The sequence below is a fragment of the Rhineura floridana genome, chromosome 1, assembly GCF_030035675.1.
Source record: "Rhineura floridana isolate rRhiFlo1 chromosome 1, rRhiFlo1.hap2, whole genome shotgun sequence".
NCBI classification, from domain to species: domain Eukaryota; kingdom Metazoa; phylum Chordata; class Lepidosauria; order Squamata; family Rhineuridae; genus Rhineura; species Rhineura floridana.
Window position 1 is genome coordinate 188538978 of NC_084480.1, and position 19965 is coordinate 188558942.

Below are 19965 nucleotides of genomic sequence, written 5' to 3' on the forward strand. Positions count from 1 at the left end.
TGAACAGCAGCGCTCATGTTCATTTTTTTTTCTAACTTCAGGGTTACATGGCACTCATGAAAGAAGATGGTGTTCCTGATGACATGAAAGGGAAAGACAAAATTGTGTTTGGCAACATTCATCAAATATATGACTGGCACAGAGAGTATGTATTTTTTTATATATTTTTAGTTGGTTTTCTTTTTAATCTTGCAGAACCTACTGAAAAAATAGAACGAAACTACCCTAGACTGCATAAAATATTATACTGGAAAAAACTTGGTTGAACGTGTCAAGGTTTTAGGTTATATTCAACTACGTCCTACTCAGAGTAGCCCCTTGAAATAAACAAGCATAAGTTAGCTGTGTCTGTTCACTTCAGTGGGACTATTCTGAGTAGGATGGCATTGAATACCTCCCAATAATGATGAATGATCAACTGCCATTATATATTGACAATTTATTAAACTAAGGTTGTGCTGCCCATAACTAAAAGCTCATTGGGTGTATCATATAAAAAATGTGGACTGAGTAGCGTGCTGTTCTGATTACTCAAGAGCTAGCATTTTGCCTCTGGCCTGCCCACCCACTCTTTCATTTTTCATTTTGACTTGTGCATGTTGAAAGAGAAGAGAAGGCCCAATTGCAATCTGACATTGCATCTACCTTCAGGAGAAATTAGACCCATTTTTGCTGAGATGATAAAAACGAAAATGGGAAGCTTCTCCCTTTCAAACAGGAGCTACCTAAAGCAGTGACGCTTGGCATGGATTACCCTGAGTTGGAAGGGGAGACGATGCCTTGCAAATGAAGGGCAGTTTAGTTTTACTCTTTGAATGTACCAAGTCTAATGCAGATAGAAATCTGCATCAGCCTGCACTGTGTTGGATAGTACATGCTAGGTAGGCCAAAGCATGTTTGTCTAAGGGTTATAATGATATAGATAGTTTGGAAACAAGTGTGTAAAACTATTAAATGGTGCATTTAAAATATGAATAAAGTTTCCTTTAGATGAGTGCTAGACATCCTGCAGCACAGACCGTGAAGTTTTGTGGACTGGACTGAACATGAGGGATAGTGGACCTGTATTAGCATAGAGTCACACGTACACTGTCTGCCATCCTCTCCAACACAGTGCTGCTGTCTGCTTCCCAATTCACTAATCTGGAGAGAAAAGCACCCCAAGTTTGTATATGTACTATAGTGTGTACTCTAGTGACACATTCTAAATACTTGGGGCTTGACTTATGGCACGTTATCGAATAGGCTGACACCATTTCTCTAAGTAATGATCAGATACTATTGGAAAGGAGTTCTTGGATATGCATATGGTGGCCACTTTATTTCAATGGAAACAATACTGCTCCTCCGTTTGGGGGCCAAAAGCCTTCCAGGCGGGAGCACATTTGCAGCAGGATCAGAAAACTTGCAAAAGGCCACTTCTGGTGCTTGCATGTGAATGTGCCAGTACTTGGGAGGAGCAGGTGGAGGATGTATAAGGCCCTTCCCTCCTTCTCTGTTAGAGCATAGCATCCAACCTGCCCCCCCCCCGTTTGTAGTGTGGAATTGGCTGGTCACCTTAGTTCGGACTAGTAGGTGTTTTTTGTTCTTATCTGCAATTGGCTTTGTGGATGGGAATTGTTTCACCTACTCCATACTGTTTGGAGTCGGAGTTGCAGTTAGCGGTGAGTGCTGGATAATGATTAATTGTTAATTGGAATTGGTCACTTGACAGGTGTGTGTGGGAAAGGGAGGAGATGGACAGGAATGGTGAGTACCGGGGGGGGGGTTCTCAGTTAGCATGTGGTGGATGCAGTATGCCACAGGTGCAACTATGAGCCAGTCATTGTTAGTGCTGAGGTGGTTTAGCTGTGCCTTGCTTCAGATGGAAATCTGGCCTCTATACTGTGCATAACATGCAGCTTTTTTTTTTCTTTATTAAATGTGTATCCTGCCCTTCCCCCCCAAGGAGCCAAGGGCAGCAACTTCTTAATGCTGGGATATGTCTGGAGCCTACGGACAGATACATCAAGGCCTTATTAGCACTGTTCCTTCTAGGTGCAGTGACCCCCTTGATTAGTGGCTCACGAATGGGGTTTCTGCTGAAAGTTTCTGATCCTTCCATTTCATAATTGGATAAGTTTGCCATAAGACTATTTCTTTTATTTTGGACCTGTTCTATCAGAGCAGCAATCTTCCCTAGTTCCTGGGAGCCTTATATTTGGAAAGTCTGCAGATAAGAATAACTGTCTGGTGGACTATTCGCATTAGTACACAGCATTAGTGGCACAGAGTGGTAAGCGGCGGTAACGCAGCCGAAGCTCTGCTCACGGCCGGAGTTCGATTCCAACGAAAGGAGGAAGTCGAATCTCCGGTAAAAGGGGCCGAGGTCCACTCAGCCTTCCATCCATCCATGGTCGGTAAAACGAGTACCCGGCATATGCTGGGGGGTAAAGAAAGGCCAGGGACGGAACTGGCAATCCCACCCCATATATATGGTCTGCCTAGTAAACGTTGCAAGAGGTTGCCCTAAGAGTCAGAAATGACTCGCATTACAAGTGCGGGGACACCTTTACCTTTACACAGCATTCCAGAATGGATTCAGTCATCTCTGTAGAATCGTGGGGGTGGAAGACCTATATTACAAAGATCATTAGGGCCCCCAAATAGCATCTCTATGGATGAGTGATGGTTATTACTTAACAGACAGATCTTGGATGAGATCCAGTTTCTTAAGTTCCGCTGTAGGACCATGTAACATGATTCATCTAAGATGGACATTTCCATTCCCTATGTGTGCTGGTTAAAGATAAGTCTAGTTTGCTTTTGCTCAGTGTTGGAAATACATGAGTGTCTTGACATGTAACTCTTCACACCATGTGTGTCTGTGGTGTAGAAAGTATGGAATACCTGCTAGATGCTCTCTGATTCAGAGGAGTCCCGTGTTATGACAAAGATTCCTTTTTGGATAAATTTGCTTTGGCTCCTTAACTTTCATTTCTAGAAAAGCCTACACTTTTTGCATTTGCTCAGGATTGGCCCAGCTGCACAGTAAAACCAAGTGGCTGCTTGAGGCAGTTATAATTTAAAGGGAACTAATAAAGCAGCATGCAAGCTGAGAGGTGCATCCCAGGATTTCTTGCAACATTATAGAAGTTGCAGGGCAGGACATAATGCAGGGGCAATGTGGTGTGGCTTCTTGGGGATGAGAAAGTATCTTCAGCCAGCTTCATGCAGCCGTTCACTGATGCATCCTCTGTAAACCTTTTTGTTTCAAAAAGTGGAGGTCTTCCACAGAGCAAATGCAATGAAATTGTTGTCATCAGTTGAATATGTCTTCTGTTGCCCTAATGAGGTGGAAAAGTATTAATTACTTTTTTGCTGTTCTGCTCAGTTTCTTTTTAGGAGAATTAGAGAAGTGCCTTGAGGATCCAGAAAAATTAGGATCGCTTTTTGTTAAACATGTAAGTGTGAGCATCCTCTCCACTGCATATGTTGAAACTGTTTTGATTATAGATATAGATATTTGACAACGTACAGACTGTCCTTGCAACCATTCACCATTCTGTGCTAAGAATAGTTTGCTTTTATAAAAAAAAAAAAAAAAGCATGAGCTTCCTGTGCTTCATTTTGTTCCTGTCCAGAATATATATTTTTTTAGAATGGCAGGGAATAATAATCATGGGAGATAAAGGAACATAAAGATAACAAAAATATAACAGAAAACAGCTGTTATGCCTTGTATGCGCTCTTAGATGTGTGAGCAGTGATGGAACACGGAATCTATTACACAGCCACAATGATTCCCCATTTTTCTACTTAGAACTTTTTTGCACTCTTAAGTTCCATATGTACAACATATCTGAAAGACGCATAGATGATTAATGTTCACTTTAAAAGACTGATGGCTATTGCTTAGCTTCCTTATTTGGTCTGCGAAATCTAAAGCACATTTGCTTTTGAAGGTGGAGTGTCCTCAGCAAGAAAATCAGTGGCCATTCTTTCTGAAAGATGGGGCTGTTCAGTACTGTCAATTTTCTCCTGAAGTGCCCAACCAATAAGTAATATTGGGCCTCGCTCTGGCTCCATATGAACTCAAGAGGGTGCCTTAGAATGCCCACAGCAGCCTTGGCCGGTACCTAGAGTACTCGCCAGAATTCTTTGCAATATACATGACAAATTGTGAGGGTTCACTGGTAGACACCTCAGTGTAGGAACGGTTCCCTGCGGGCAGTAAGTGTGAAAACTGCCACTCTCAGACATGAGTCAGCATATCATATCAATGTACTCATTGTGCATGTGTTTGTGTTTTGTTGGGAGTGGGTGTCAATATCTTGACAGTAACGTAGATCATGATTGTCTGCCTTCAAGCTGGTAATGGAAGATACTACCTTCTCAACATGTTTAATTCTAAATGTCTCTGGCTACACTATTGTGTGAATAACAGGGTAAACTGCACTGAACATGGATATAATCACAGCACTTCTCATGCTCATTATATAAAAGATGCTTGTGCAGTTGCAAATTATCATTGTTGACTGTATCTATATACAGCCTTGATTTCTCCAAGCTATTGTATCGTGAGTATGTGCAAGGTGGAGAGTGGATAAGATAGCATGTATAGAAATATATTCATCTTGTATGAAGCAGCTTTTACAGAATATAGTACCTTTCATTTTAACAATCTGTGCTGTTCTAGTCCATGTCAGCAGTTTTAAGTTTTCATACAGTACAACATTTTTGTTCTTTTTCTTCCTACTTCAGGAGAGAAGATTGCACATGTACATAGTTTACTGCCAAAATAAACCAAAGTCTGAGCATATTGTCTCAGAATACATTGATACATTTTTTGAGGTAAGTGCCAAAGGCAGGGAGGAGGGGATGGCTGCCTCTTCCTGAGTAGAGGGAAAATGTCCACAATCTTTTTCAAACTTCCTTGTTCTTTGCAGTCTCTTGGGGTCTGTGGCTGTGATAGAAATTAGTTTGTTACCAGATGAACGAACTTTCCCCCCCCTCCATTAGCTCTGGGGCTTAATAACTCCCTGCATCAAATTCCAGTTCAGAGATGGATTACAGAATGGAAACGTTTTTTGTGATTTCCATACAATACTTGTGAGACATCAAAAAGCCAGATGACATTGATTCATTTAAGTGAATCTTACAATGTTGTCATAGTAACCTGGATTCAGATCACCAGCTGCTTTTACATTCCAGGCCAAAAAGAATGAAATGAGGGGAAAGAAATAAACAGAGAGCAATAGAGGAGATCATTACTCATAATTGATAAGGAGATTTTTATTCAGCCCAAGAGCCAGTCCAGGGAAATAGTTTCATGTTCCATCCTCCTTTTACCAGCCAAACAGAGGTGTAACAAAATTCAATCGGACAGAAGTGACTCATTGCTGTCCCAAGTTGGAGTGCATTGGCTGCCACAATCTCCCTTGTCCACTAAAGATTAAGCCCCCAGGTTTAGCATCCATAGAAGGTTTAACTGTGTGTATCTAATCAACGGAATTGCTATCAGTAGAGTAATTGTCATCTTTTCAGGGGAGGGATGACAGGCCCAGCTCTGACAGAATAAAGGTGGGGAGACTCATAATTTTTCTTTAGGGTATGAATAAGATGAAGTCCAGGAAGACATGAACCCCACATTAGTGCATAACCTTCAAAAACTGAAAATCAAACATTTTTTACAGTTCATTTTGTTTCTAAATACATCAAGAATATACAGGAAGCAATGAGGTAAGACAGGTGATTTGCTCTGAATCTTATTTTGCTACTACTAGGACCTGAAGCAGCGTTTGGGTCATAGACTTCAGCTCACAGACTTGCTGATAAAACCAGTGCAAAGAATTATGAAATACCAATTGTTACTAAAGGTAAGGAATTTTGAATTATATCTGCTTGGACTTACACTGCTTTATAGCATTTGAAACGTATTTTAAAAAATACAGGTTACTGTGCATCTTACAAATATGTCTTATCATGGCTTGCTCCCCCAAAGTGGCCGGACAAGAATGGCTTGGTTTTGATCTAACGAACGCACACATCCCCAGAGTTCAGTGCTCATTGACATGTATTAGCTTTAGAATTGCCATAGTTATCCAAATGACTTGCTCTCCAATGGATCGTCATTAAAGGATTTAAAGTGTACTCATTCCAATTACAGGGCCTAACACAACTTGCTTCTTATTGTCATCATTGTCTACCATTTTTGAGTTAAGGTAAAACCCATACAGTAACTAATTTACAGGTAGGAATCAAAGAAAAGGTGAGTCAATACACTGAGACTGAGAAGGCCAGCTGAGAAAGGCAGTGTGTGTGCATGTGTGTGTGGGAGAGAGAGAGAGATTAGAGAAGGCAAATAGCATAAAGAGGCAGAGGTTTAGTAAGATTAGTGTTTGAGGAAGAGGGATCGAGGAGGTTGGGAAAGTGATGGCTAAGAAGACACACACCAACACTGATATTTAAAGATGAGTTTAGACTTAATTGTAGAAGGTAGTGAAGAGAAACAAGTAAAAGTGTAACATGATTAAAATGCAAAGAAAGAAACACTAAGTGAGCAGAAGTGTTGAAAACAGAGCTAGGTTTAAGCATTGAGACCGGAAGACCAGTAAACAAAACATTACAACAATCAACATGGTAGAACTAGACATTGAAAAGGAGTTTTAGTAGACTCAGTGAATAATCAAGAGAAATTCGGGGAATATTATTGAGAGAGAGAACTGGAAAACTTTAGCTAGAGAAGTAATTTGAACTGAGAGAACATCAAAGATGTTTCCAGCTCTTGCTGGAAAGGGTTGTTGCCATTTCAGAAAGAGAAGGCAAAATTGAAAGCTTAAGGGGAAACAAAACAAAAAAAGCCTAATCTTTACATAGGCAAGTATTTCTCAGAAAGTACCCATAATGTTCATTGTTGCTGTTGTTGCAGCACTTTGTGTCTACTAAGGTAGTTATGTTGTGAGGAAGTTGTAAATAACTGGTGTTAATTCTGATCTGAAAATGTGAGCTTTCCTTCTGAAGGCAGTTTTCTTAGAAAACAGAAGTCTGCTTCTGTGTGGGAGGTTTTAACTACTAGTGAATAAAAAATAGTTTACTTTATTAGCTCTCTTACCTGCCCTTTATCATAAGGTCCCAAAAATATGCAATTATCTAACAAAACAGTTACAACCAAAGAACCAGAAAAGTGTAAAAACAAATAAAACCTGTTCTATATATAAAACAATTAAAAACACAGCAAATAATGCACACAAATCAAAGAACAGTCAAGAAACAGACAGTGTTTTTACCATTTGAGATATTTAAACTAGGCATTTAATTTCTAGGGCTTCCTAGAAGTCTAAAAGGAGATGATAGATAAATGCACATTTATTACTATCAGCAGTTTCTGAAAATCAAGACTGTCCAGTATTGGTTTTTTTTAATATCTGTTTTAATGTCAATTCATAGTTCTTACTTTTCTTTACAGGACTTCCTCAAATACTCCAAAAAAGCTAATCTTGATACAACTGAATTAGAGGTACTTAGAAATATTGCTTATCTTAAATATTTTTATCAGCAACAAGGTGACTGTTACAGCAGGAGCGGTGCATTGCACACTCTTAGTGTCTTTCTGCAATGTCCATGGACCTCTTCTTCACAATGTTTGTCATGTTTTTGTTTTTCCAAATTGCATTTTGTTCTCTGCTTTGGAAGAACTCATAAGCGAGGCTGCAGGAAAGGGCAAGATGTTCCCAGAAGCAGCCCCTCAACAAATTTTGTCATATAGTCTGCCTTTTGGTAGCATGAGATACATGTAACCAATCTTGGTAGTGGCATCTTAAAGAATCAGTATCTCCTTTGATTCAACAGAGAGCTGTAGAAGTAATGTGCATAGTCCCAAAACGCTGCAACGACATGATGAATGTTGGTCGTTTACAAGGATTTGATGTAAGTCCCTCTTCCTTGGGTTTGAGCTCCTTTCTCATTCTTCGTGGACAATGTGCTTTCTTCACAATCAGGAAACTTTTTTAAATAAATCACCCAGAAGCTTTAAATAAATCAATGCTTCCTTGATGTCCTGACATGTTTTAGCTTTAGAATTCCTTCTGGAATTCAGCTAAGGCTCCTTTTTCCTACTACAGGTTGAGAGCAGACTAGAGAGGAATAGCCAACATTCTTGTTTGACCCTGCCATGTTCCTGACTCAACAGTGCAGTGCCAGCAGGAAAGCAGGCTCTAAGGATAGGAATGTGCCTGGAAACCATGCCCCTGTGGGCATGCATCCAGCCACAGATCTCATTGTCTCTCTTCTCTACGATTTTATCCTCCTTAAGCGTCTATTCTCATCTGACCTATGCATGTTGAACGTCACAGTTGTTTGAACAAGGGCCAGTGTACAGTGTGTAAGGGCAGTGCATCTTGGCTCATTTGACATAGCTGTTGAGTAACAATGACTCGGTTGAGGCTGATACACATGACATCCAACGCATAGGCATTCCTGAACCCCACCAACTGATTTGCTAATATCTGATAGGGCTGTTGGATGTGGTGTTTCCAGATGCCCCCAAAGAAGTGTGGATACACCCCATGATCACATGGGGAAATACTGCGTGATCACCATGGGAAATTGCATGGTATTCTTTATAAAATCGTAACTGTCTTCATCCCACTGCTTAAGCAGTTTTTCTAGTTGATCGCATGTCACTTTTGTTTCACACCCACAGTCTCCTAAAAATTACAATCCTTCAGTAAAGCATCATAAGAATGTAGTTAAGTTTTCAACCAGAGAGCAGCACCCAAATTTTTAAAACATAACCACAGGGAATGTAAACATTTTTTGTCATAATTTTCTAATGTAACTATTTGTTTCAACTGATGGATTGGATAGAAGGATTCATTTAACTTATTTTGGCCTCTGTTTTAAGGGTAAAATTGTTGCCCAGGGTAAGCTGTTGCTTCAAGATACATTCATGGTTACAGACCAGGATACAGGACTCTTGCCACGTTGCAAAGAAAGGCGAGTCTTCTTGTTTGAACAGATTGTCATATTCAGTGAACCACTAGATAAAAAGAAAGGCTTCTCAACACCAGGATTCTTATTTAAAAACAGCATCAAGGTAAGTCTTCTGTATATTCCTTTTTTAATTGTGCAGTTAGGCTTGGGGAGTTTAATTCCATTCTGACTCTAATGGCTAATCCAACTGTCCTCCAATTCTCTCTTTAAAGTACTTAAAAGAAAAGGTATTCATCTTTTCTCTGGATTTAATCTTCTGAATTTGGAAAAAACACTGGAGTAGGGTTCTCAAAGGTTAGTGAGAGTAAAGCCAATAATCAGGAGATGGGATGCTAGCTGAGCTCCTCTCAGCCACCAGTGTGAAGATTTTTCATTCCACCTATCCTTCTCTCTATCTTCTTTCCTGTTATTTTTATTTATTGTCCCTCATAGATCCTTTTGCTTATGGCTGGCAGTATTTATCTTACAAATTACTAAACCACACTTCTTCCAACACAAAGATGGCACAATTTGTTTTCAAATTTTTTCTCCTGACAGACCACTTGAAAATTACTGAGGGTCTTGGCAGATCACTTAATTATTTTTTTGCTTGTTGTAGCCATTGTAATACACCATGATAAGTGCTGCATAATTTTTAATTGTATATTATTGCTTCTTTTATTTTTATATTGTATTTTACTGTATTGCAATTTGAATTCCACAATTCAAATGGTAATGCAATAAAAATACAATTAACATGAACACACCATACCTGAGTGAAACTTGTTGGACCACTGGTGGTCCACAGACCAGAGTTTGAGAACCCTTGGTGTAGAATGACCATTTAAAAAAAGACAAAAACTAAAACCCCAAAACAAACGTAACCCCTTTAAAATGCCAGGTCAAACAAGAAAGCCTTAACCTGGCACCGAAAAGATTATAATGCTGGCACCAGTCAAGACTCACTAGGGAGGGTATTCCGAAATCAGAGAACTGCCACAGAAAAGACCCTTTCCTTTGTGCAAATGTCATATACTTCAGCAAGTGAAGGCTGTCGTACCCCTGCTCCCTCCCTCCCTTCTGTCACCAGAGAGGGGACACAGGGCTTTATTTACTCTTCACGTTATCCAGTACAGCAATGCTGTTCAGGGGTTCCCTACTATATTCCCTTAGCATGGTTGCTATATGGTTCAGGTATATGGGCAAGCCTCCACTCCCTTGTGACACTTTCTCCCTTTAAAGCTCACAGCTATGAGTTTTGACCCCTGTGACCTGATACTAAACTCTCCTTCAAGGATTTGCTGCCTGCACATATACTAAGTATCTGACTCAAGCTCTTAATGTGGTGTGAAAACAGAACCAATATTTATTTTATAACAGATGTGTTTGAAAAAGAAGTGAATTCACTTGTTGTGTTGTTCATAAGCATGTGGTTTCATAAATTGTCTCAAGGTCTTAAACTTAAGTTACTGTGTGTTTTTTAACCACTTTTATAACCCTACGTGGCCTACTGCTCTAATATTCCTACACTAGCTTCACCCTCTCACCAATTAATCCAAAAGTAATAAACAACAACAATGCTGACATTGCAACAATGCTGAATGCTGTCTAACACTAATCAGTCCTTCCAACCATCCCTAACTCTTCCTAACAATCCCTGACTGCCAAAACAGTCACACACCTAAATATAAACCTCTCACTCTACTCTGTCAATCGCATGAAGTATTGTTTCCCCTCTATTCAGCACTAGTTAGGCCTCATTTTGAGTATTGTGTCCAATTCTGGACACCACACTTTAAGAAGGATGCAGACAAACTGGAACAGCTTCAGAGGAGGGCAACGAGGATGATTAGGGACTAGAAACAAAGCTCTATGAGGAGAGACTGAAAGAACTAGGTGTGTTTAGCCTTCAGAAGAGAAGACTAAGGGAAGATATGATAGCAAAGGATCTCTTCTCGATCATCCCAGAGTGCAGGACACAGAATAATGGGCTCGAGTTACAGGAAGCCAGATTTCAACTGAACATCAGGAAAAACTTTCTAACTGTTAGAGCAGTACACCAATGGAACCAATTACCTAGGGAGGTGGTGGGCTCTCCAACACTGGAGGCCTTCAAGAGGCAGCTGGGCAGCCACCTGTCAGGTATGCTTTAATTTGGATTCCTGCATTGAGCAGGGGGTTGGACTGGATGGTCTTATAAAGGTCCCTTCCATAAATCTGTGATTCATTCAGCCAATCACTGTCCAACACACTCCAACATTCTACTCACTCATTCCCCCCTCCCAACACCATGTACGTTAAATACTCTAATATAACCCACTTGCCATAAACGTTACAATATACAAGCATGAAACATTTGCACAAAAATATGGAACATCACAATGACACTCAGAAAATGTCGCATCTGGCCCATGAAATAGCCTGTCTCTGTGACAGGCAACTCAAGGCTGGAAGGCTTGTGGGTCACATCAGATGTTATGCATAAATAGCCAGGTCCGTGTGGGAAATGTAGACCAATGTGAAGGAGCTAATTCATCCTTTGTAAGGCTTCTAATATAATGTGAGGCTGGAAATAAGGAGTCTAGAGCAGTCATTGCCTCTCCCTCTTCAGTCATTCCAGCTACTCCTGAATGCACATATGTTTAGGGGGTGGGGATGGCAGGCTTTGATTTTCTACCACATAACTGGGGACCCTGCAAGCGGCAGTTTTCCGGTTGTGCAGAGACATGCAGACAGGTGTGTGTGTATTCAGCAGGCAATGAGTCTGCCACCACAGCACACCCCACCCTTTGTGTGTTCATGAAAGGCATGGAGGAGAGGCCAAACATGAAATGGGCTACTGTGATCAGGTTCCTGAGAGGCGCGATGTCCCTGCCCTATTTGGTATAATTCACTGCTTCTTCATCATATGATTTTCCACCAGGGGGCCTCAACAGTTCAGTTTGCAAATTGAATGCTGAGATTTTCAGTCATTCTGTACTCCTTACTGACTCATATGTTGAATGACTTCCTGAGTTTAATTTCTTGGTTGTTTGTTGACACTTGAGTCCAGTTCCCAAGTTGTACTTGGTAGTGCCAAAAACTGTTGCATAGTGCTGGTTCCCTTCCTCTCTTATTGGCAGAGTAACCTGGAACAAAATGTTATGCATCCCACCCTTTCTTCGGGGAGCTCAGATCAGCATTTTATTCACACCAGTGCCTTGTGAGGGATGTTGGGTTGAAAGAAACACCACAGTGAGCTTCATAGCTGAGTGGGAACTTGAATCTAGGTTTTCCCAACACAGCACTCTAGACATTGCAGCACATTTAGTGCAAAACTACTGTGTGTTTCAGCTGAGCTAAGTTGAACAGATGCAAATTGGCAAGTGGCCTGTTGTTAATGCTGACCTGAGTGAGTGTTGTTCGTCGTTACTGGTAACGTCTTGTGTTACTTCATAGCTCAGACTTATAAATAAAGCCAAGCAAGTTACCAGCCTGCCAAAAAAAAATTACTAGTCTTCTAAGAGAGTAGTATCCTGTATTTTTATGCTTGCCACAGAGAAAGGGAAGGCCCCTACCACTACCCATGATGAGCATGGAAATGTAGGCTACTATTGTTTTAGCAGACTACTTTTAAAAGTTGCCTTTTGTCAAGTGGACCGATGGACTGTACCAGCCCACTGCATTTCCTCGCTGGCCATGGAGGGGGGAATCCCCTTCTTTTGCAGCCAGCACAAAAAACAAACAGTCTTGAAGAGAAGGGCCAGCGTGATCCATCCCTCCTCTATCATCCCACTTGCTTGTCTGCAAGGAATTCCTTGTTGCCTGTGGCTACCAGGCAAGTTGTTAAAAACAAGACTGTTGTAACATCCTCTTCCTTTGGGTACAAAAAGTTTTCTGTCACCCTAAAACTTCCCCATTGTTGCATTCTGTAGCTTTGCTAATCTATAGAATGAGAAAAATAGTGTCCAAGGTTCTCATATCAATGGCGCCAGCCCAGTTTCACATTTTACAAAAGTGGCATGGGATGCAGCCATGGAGGAGCTGCATCAAAATCACTTGGGTAATATATTAATCTAGTGGTGGAAGTGGAAAATTGAGAATAAGTGGCATTGTCTCATTAATTTGGTGCTGACTTTCCTGCCTGGTTGCCTAGAGGGGTTTCTGACCCATCCCTGCTAACAGGAACAGGAAGGCACAGAAGAAGTCATATACTCTTTGACACTTGATTGCTTTGTTAGTGATGGTGGAGGCTGATTTGAAATGCTTCAAATACACCTGGCATTCAGAAAAAGGAAAGTTTTCGTAAACCAGGAGAGGTTCTTCCTCCCCGCCTCTTGCTATCAGGCTGCTGATGTGCCACAAGTGGCTAACCTAGTTATAGCTTCAAATGACTAACATAGCACTGTGTCTCAAGGAAGACTAGTAAAAATTGCTTGTGGACTTCAAACAAGGGCATTACTGGCAAGGTGAGCGGTACTGCGATCAAAATGGAGTAGAAATTAGTGCTGCATCCCCAGCTACAGTGAGAATGAGTTTGTAGTGAGTTTTTAGTCCTTTTGTTTACCGCCCTGGGCTCCTGCTGGGAGGAAGGGCGGGATATAAATCAAATAAGAAATAAAATAATGCTTAAGAACCTGAGCACAAAGTATTCTTAGTCATATTCAGATCTGTTATTTAATAAATCACACTTGATTCAAAACATCCCTAGTTATTTGGCCAACTACTATAATACATATAAGGACTGATGTTTGTATTTATAACAAGGGTTCTGAAACAGTATCAAACGGTGGCAGCGAAATTACCTGCCACCATACAATAGCAGGTTAAGGAAGCAAACCCATACCTGTGATCTTAAGAAAGGATAGAAAGAGGCACAGAGGGGTGAGGCTTGCCTGTAAACCTGGTGGATACAGCTAGTGCTGAGGAAATAAAGCAGCATTGCTATATAAAAGTGTAGCTGGGGAGAAATAAATAACATGCCCCCTCATCTGCTACTACAGAAAAGAAGAGGGTGGTAGTGGGTGAACAGAGAGGTGAAGGCACGGCATGGTCCTCTAGGGTATTGAATGCTATTTAATCAAAAGTAATGACAAAAGGATGAATATGGCATTTTCTGAAAACTTTTTTTTTTAATGAAGGTGAGTGGCCTGTGCTTGGAGGAAAATGTAGACAACGATCCATGTAAATTTGCACTAACATCAAGAGCAGGTGATGTTATGGAGACTTTTGTTTTGCATTCCACCAGTCCAGGAGTCCGCCAAATGTGGATCCATGAAATCAACCAAATCTTGGAAAACCAGCGTAATTTTCTAAATGGTAAAGTGAACTATATTTCTACTTCCTTCTAAAGTTTCAGAATGAACCTAACTCTCCAGAACTCTTATTGTTACTATTTTAGAAATTCCCTCCGCACTGAGGTACAGTACTCTTCCATATTTAGGTTTGCTGGTGGGGCTAGGCATAATTGGTTTGACAATCATTGTGGAAGCTTTTATTTCCTCTGAGACCTTAGTTTCCCCCCAGTAACCTACCACGCAGAATCAAACTGAAGTTAAGTTTCTAAAAGTTAGCCATAATACTTTGTCATTTCAAATCTTGATTATCTTGCATGTAAATCAATCATATATGAGAATGGGTATCCAGCTTTCCTTTTTAAGAATGTCTGCTAAACTTCTTATCCTGTATTATCTCTTTCTAGTGCAGCAACTTAAATAATTTTCCATAATTTATTCAGTTTAAAATATATAGATATCATTGTCTGAATTCCAGTTAAATATTTCAGATAATCCAGTTTCACTATCCACCTAAAATTATTTGCATGGTTGTTGTAATCCCATAGTTTCATATAAATTGCTCATATGAGCAAAAATAACAAATGATCTTTCATTAATTCACTTCTTTAACAAATATCAGAAAAGCCAGTTCTCATACAAAGCAATGTTAATCTAATCAAAATAACCATCTGCCACAGATTGGGCTGTAGTTATTTCATAAACAGTACTGTGTTTCTTTTCAAATACTTCAGAATTAGAATTTTTGCTGACATGAATATGTTTGTTTTTAAGTAGCTTGTCTTTATTTAGCAATGATGATATGAGTAATACCTAAGAAATGCATGGCAATTCTGTAATAGGAGACAATAGTAAGCTAATTGAATCTGAAAAATTGTTTTGCATTGCCTTCATTTTTATGTGAATTCCTCTCCCTTTCCTCAATTGCAACCTCAGCCTTGACATCACCGATTGAGTACCAGAGGAACCACAGTGGCCCTGGCAGCAGCAACAACAGCAGTGGCCCTAACACCTGCACTGGAATCCCCAGCTCCAGCCGTAGCAGGGCTTCCCGGATCCCGCAGCCGGTCCGACATCATTCCCCAGTCCTGGTCTCCTCTGCAGCCTCAGTCCAAGCAGAGGCAGACAAGATGTCAGGTATGTCCATTCACAATTCCTCCCTGCCTCCCCACACCACCACCCTAGAGGCTGGCCTTAGCCAGGCAGGCAGGCACCCACCAAATGTTCAGCAGAATCGTCCAGAAAAAGAAGCAGAGAAGATCCCTAAGATGAAAGCAATGGAGAGCCCCCGGAAGACATCAGGAAGCACCTGTGGCTCGGCAGACACAGATCAGAGGGAATGCCGTGGGAATTCAGAGGAGATTCGTTCAAGGAGCAGCATAGGATCGCTGACACTGGGAAAATCAAGACCCGGAGCCATCTCACCTATAAACTCTCCTTCCGCAATGACTTTCCCTTCTCCTTTTGTCAAGGAAACCTTTACACCCAGCAGCCCCCTGCAGAAGGGCTCCTTTTGGAGCTCCATCCCAGCATCCCCTGTCAGCCGTCCCGGCTCCTTCACTTTCCCCGGGGACAGTGACTCCCTCCAGCGCCAGGTCCACCGCCACTCTTCACACAGCAAGGACACAGACCGCATGAGCACATGTTCCTCGACCAGCGAGCAGTCAGTACACTCCACCCAGAGTAACGGGGTAAGAGCTGGAGCACTTCTATCCTGCGAGCTCCTCTAAAAAATCTTCCCATGCTCCCCCCTCCTGTGCGTTACCATCATTCTCCGTACTAACTTCTGGCTCTCTGGTGCTGCATCACTGCTCTGAAATAATAATCAATTGCTCCAATCTTTTTATGCAAATCTCAGTAGAAACATACGGTGCACCTGCGTGTGTATACATGAGATGTAGACTTGCAGTATGTATACAGACACAAAGAAAACCTTTCTAACTCTAAATGTGACTTCTGCCTCTGCTGGAAAAAAATATATGCTAGTCTGGTTTCTACTAACTTGCTGTTGGCTTTTTTCCTCATCTAACATGAAGGCACAAACCTAACATGCTGTGTACAGCCTCCCTGGTGGAGCTCAGTTTACCCCTCACCTGTAGTTCCAGTGCAGATTGGTTCAGGACTTCCTCTTTCTCCATTCACACACATTCACACAATTCATTCCTCCTCCTCCCCCCCCCATGAAACTTTGAAGAAAATAAGAATTGTCCTACTAGATCAGACCAAAGGTTCATTCTGTTCCCACAGTGGCCAGCCAGATGCATCCAGGAAGCCCACACACAGGGCATGAATTCAACACTCCACTCTTTCCCTGTTCTTGCTGACATCTGGTATTTAGGGGAATATGGAGGTACTCTTAGGCTGTGCTTCCTATGTTGCTCTTCTTACTTTCAGTTGAGCTGAAGCATTCTGTTGACTTGATGTCTTTTAAAATACCTACCCGGTCAAGGAATCTTCCAGCATCAAAAAATATAAATCCTGGGTACACTAGTACACACAGATAGAAGGCTATTATAATTAAATTTCCAAAATATTTTTCGCAAGCTGCATAACCTTCTCTTTTCTAAGAAGCTGTGCACTGTGGCACCTGGAGATTTCATTTTTCAGCCTTCTCTGCTGCCTGATATGCGAGGGAAATGCAGGGTTGTTGGCCAGCAGACTCCACACCTTTTCGTTAGAGCTTCTGTCTGGAAATGCAACATTCAGAGGACACCTTCAGTTTTTTTCAAAATAATCATTGTTCCTAGGGGATGTGCTAGTTGCATCCCAAAACTGGATATTGGTATTAATCGTCCCCTTTCTTCCCCCCCCCTTTAAGTGCGTTGTACACTTTTACCTCCTTTCACAGCTTCTGCACAACATTGATTGCACATCATCTGGCCTTCAGAACCTTTCTTGAACGCATGCACTACTTGATTGAATTTTTTTTAACAATGTAGAACTGTCCTGACTTCCTCTTTCACTTGCTGTATCATAGCTGTAGGGTAAGAAATTCTGCTTTGCATGTCTGTTCTTTTTCTGAGCTCCTGTTGTTATTTTGATTTGATTTGACTTTGGCGTGCCTCCTTAAATTGTTTTCTTAGCTCAGGGAAATGTCAGCTTGGCAGCCAGAGTAAACAGGCTCTTCACTGTGAATAAGGAATGGAGCTGTTCAGGATAGTGTTATGTATGTTCTTAATACCTTCCATAGTGGGGTGAAATATCAGTTCTTTGTATGGAGAAAATGTGCTGTGAAGACCAGTTATTTGTTTTATACTAAAAACTAGCTGCTCTGGGTTGAAAAGTGTGCATATGCATCAGACAAATGGCTTAAATTTAAAACAAAACATTTTTTAAAAATTGCCCTGACAATGTTTAAGGAGAAATGACCTATATGTTTTTAAAATAAATGCTTCCTAGTCTCTTACACATGGTAAAAATTATTTCCCTTTCCCCAATTCATTAAAGGTGGATGCTGTTCATATCACCAGAAAGCCTGAACATTTGAAATAGGAATTACATCAGTAATGAAAAAATACCTTCCCATTTAGGCTTTAGCAATATATTTCTTCCCTGTTTAACTTTTCTTTTTTTAGATATTGTACTGGGATAAAGAAACAACATACTTCCTCTATATCTGTGGATGACAATATCACGTCTCCAAGTCATTTTTGGATTTTGTTTAATAATCTTCAACCACTGATTTTAGCCAAATTAAAACTGTAGTTTTCAGTTCAGGCATGTGGTGTACTTGAGCCCACAATGAGTACTATCCAGTGCTTTCCATCTGCTGATGGAAGGGTGGAGCATGCAGCTCTTAAGCTCTGGAAAAGGTGGGGTGTTTAGAAAAGACAGTGTGAAGTGACTGAGTGGGCCAATTCTGACATAATGATCCCAGCTCCCTAAACCACTGTTCTTCAACCTTGAGTCCCCAGATGATGTCGGACTACAACTCCCATCATCCCCAGACAACATGGTCAATGGTCAGGGATGATGGGAGTTGTAGTCCATCAACATCTGGGGATCCAAGTTTGAAGAACACTGCCTTGAACCATAGTTTATTATGCCAGGAGCCAGTCCCACACCCTCCCACCCCACCACCTCCTGCTGCAAACCAGTTTCGGCACTTTAAATTATCTTGGTCGCTTTAAATCGCAGTTCCTTGCTACATCTGAAATGAGGAAGTTTGATTGGATGTTGGCTTACTAACCAGGATCTTAAAATACAGTTTAATTCTGGTTTAAAATGAGTAAACAGCTTAAGCCCCAACATGCATGCCTTTCTGTCCTTAAGAAAGGAGGCAAAACTATTAGTACATGAACAGAAGAATCACAGGATTGCACTTAAGAGCACAAGACCCCAGCAGATCAGACCAAAGGCCCATCTAGTCCAATGTGCTGTTTCCCTCAGTGACCAACCAGATGCCTATGGGGAAGCCTACAAGCAGGTTATGAGTGCAACAGCACTATTCCCACTTGTGTTCCCCAGCAGCTGGAATTTAGAGTCATACCATTTCCAGTAGTAGAGATAGTACACAGCCATTTTGCCAACACACTGAAACACCAGCCTCGTTGTTCTCTTGTACTGGTCAATTCAAGGTAGCTGTTCAGTTTATTAGATAACAGCTCTTTTGATTCTATTTAGGTTTTGAAAAATCTCATCAGTCATATAGTTTGTGTGAAGGATAAAAGCTGGATTTTATTACAAACATTGAAATTATTCTTGTGTGCTAATGTTATGGAAGAGAACTATCATAATTATCCCCCACCCCAGTACATTTGTAAACAATCTTTTTCCTCCTTGTTTCCCTCCCTCAACCTAATTGGTTCATTCACAGAGTGAAAGTAGCAGCAGTAGTAATATCTCCACCATGCTGGTGACACACGATTATATGGCAGTGAAGGAGGATGAGATTAATGTCTACCAAGGAGAAGTTGTGCAAATTCTAGCCAGCAACCAACAGAACATGTTTTTGGTGTTCCGAGCCGCCACTGACCAGTGCCCCGCAGCCGAGGGCTGGATCCCCGGTTATGTCCTGGGGCATACCAGTGCAGTCACCATTGACAACCCCGATGGAACAATGAAGTAAGTATTTGGGTGCTTCCATGAAGGTGGACATTTTTGGTGCGGTGTTGACAACACCATGCATCCCAGAGGAGGGGTTGTGCTAGTCAGTTATAGTTAAAAATCAAGGAGTCATGTGGCACCTTAAAGGCTAACAAATGTGATATAAGCTTTTAGGGGCCCAAACTCAGTTTGTCAGATGCATGATGTTGTAATTGGGAAGTGTGTGTGTGCACGCCAACATGCAGTACAACACACAGCCACAACCACACAAGAGTTGCAGAAAGAGACTGTAAAGTCACTTTGTGTTGTATAAGCTTTCTATTTTGTCTTTTAATTATGCCTAACCTTTAAAATGCAGTGTTCATGCATTCCAGATTCAGTGTTGGCATCAACATTTTTGATATCTAGTGAATTTGTATGTTGATAAATGGCTGCACAATGGTTTTCATATTCTGAGGTAGTGGGAGAAGGGTCAGCAGTATGGCAATATCTTCATATAATAGCTGACCATGTCACTGTTACATGCAGAGGTGCCTGTTTTGTGAAAGAAAAAAATCCCAACTATTTAATGTTTTATTGGAAAAATCAAACAATAACTTCAAGAATGCTTGCTTATTTATTTATTTGATTTATATCCCGCCCTTCCTCCCAGCAGGAGCCCTATGCTATGATATGCATGTGCTAAGATCTAGTC

General features: G+C 41.1%; 1 protein-coding gene across 6 annotated transcripts in view; it reads left to right on the forward strand.

Annotated features, from left to right (window-relative positions):
* TRIO (trio Rho guanine nucleotide exchange factor) overlaps positions 1-19965 on the forward strand; it is a 279134-nt gene that overhangs the window by 245142 nt on the left and 14027 nt on the right. For 4 of the 6 annotated variants that reach the window (XM_061589377.1, XM_061589385.1, XM_061589393.1 and 1 more), the window contains 10 exons: positions 42-145; positions 3374-3443; positions 4744-4833; positions 5766-5858; positions 7448-7498; positions 7831-7908; positions 8885-9076; positions 14073-14250; positions 15162-15916; positions 19042-19289. In XM_061589377.1, the coding sequence (XP_061445361.1) occupies positions 42-145; positions 3374-3443; positions 4744-4833; positions 5766-5858; positions 7448-7498; positions 7831-7908; positions 8885-9076; positions 14073-14250; positions 15162-15916; positions 19042-19289 (1859 nt within the window). Of the gene's footprint in view, positions 1-41; positions 146-3373; positions 3444-4743; positions 4834-5765; positions 5859-7447; positions 7499-7830; positions 7909-8884; positions 9077-14072; positions 14251-15161; positions 15917-19041; positions 19290-19965 lie in introns of those variants that run through there. The other 2 variants (XM_061589413.1, XM_061589410.1) reach the window with 2 other exon arrangements.